The sequence below is a fragment of the Myotis lucifugus genome, unplaced genomic scaffold, assembly GCF_000147115.1.
Source record: "Myotis lucifugus unplaced genomic scaffold, Myoluc2.0 scaffold_164, whole genome shotgun sequence".
Classification (NCBI taxonomy): Eukaryota; Metazoa; Chordata; class Mammalia; order Chiroptera; family Vespertilionidae; genus Myotis; species Myotis lucifugus.
The window spans coordinates 2,470,485-2,471,340 of record NW_005871212.1 but is presented as its reverse complement, the minus strand read 5'-3'; the positions used below and the strand labels follow the sequence as shown (position 1 = coordinate 2,471,340).

Below are 856 nucleotides of genomic sequence, written 5' to 3'. Positions count from 1 at the left end.
CCCACACTTGCAAGGTCCTGCACTTCAGGCAAGACCACAATGCTGTCCACTTCACAGATGAGAAAACTGACGTTAACTGCCAGGCCAAAGCCCCACAGCCAAGTAAAGGCAGGATGAAGATCCCAGCTGCGGGAGGAATCCGCACCTCCCTCACCCACAACAATTCAAGGCGCCTGGGGAGGTGGGAGCAAGAAGCCTGAGGTCCCGTGTGAAGGGCGACGCTGCAGGTGCTCTCACCTATGGTCCCACCGTCGCAGGCCGGTAGGTGCGCCTCCAGCCTTCAGCCCCGCATCCTAGGCACCCGCCCGCCAGGGGCCCCGCTCACCGATGATGATGGTGCAGGCGCTCACCAGCCCGATCTCCTTCTTGAGTGTCACCGGCTCCGAGGCGCCGGGACCCGGGCCTGGGCCGGGGGAAGGCGAGGGCGCAGGGCCGGGCTTCCCACGTCCGCTTGGCTGCTGAGTGTGGCCGGCCATTTCGCTGTCCAGCCGCGTCCCCTCTCCTTGCGCTGTCCCGTCTATCCGATCGGCTGCCAGTCCGTCGGTCAGTCCGACTGTCGGTGAGCGGACAGCGCTCACAGGCGGGCGCATGCGCTGGCTCGGGGCCCGGGCTGTGGACCGCGGGGCCGCGGCCAGGGAGCGGGAAGGAGGGCCGGCGGGCAGCCCCTTCCCCCACCTCCCTTAAAGGAAACTGCCCCGGCCCCTCCTCAGTACTGGCCGGGGAGGGAAGGAGAGGACTTGGGGGAGACCAGGAACAGCTTCCTAGATGAGAAAAGGAAGGGCCCTTCTGCTGCCCGGGTTACCTCCACTCCTGGGGGGGGGGGGGCCGGTTGTAAGGGATCTGGGGGGGGGGGCAA

The 856-nt window shown here is 67.2% G+C and overlaps 1 protein-coding gene across 1 annotated transcript in view; it reads right to left on the bottom strand.

Moving 5' to 3' along the window:
- SLC7A10 (solute carrier family 7 member 10) overlaps window positions 1–604 on the bottom strand; it is a 15,235-nt gene extending 14,631 nt beyond the window's left edge. Inside the window, exon 1 of the mRNA XM_006095983.1 lies at window positions 326–604. Within this exon, the coding sequence (XP_006096045.1) occupies window positions 326–590 (265 nt within the window). The 5' untranslated portion in view covers window positions 591–604. The remainder of the gene's footprint in view (window positions 1–325) is intronic.
- Between the last annotated feature and the right edge of the window lie 252 nt (window positions 605–856).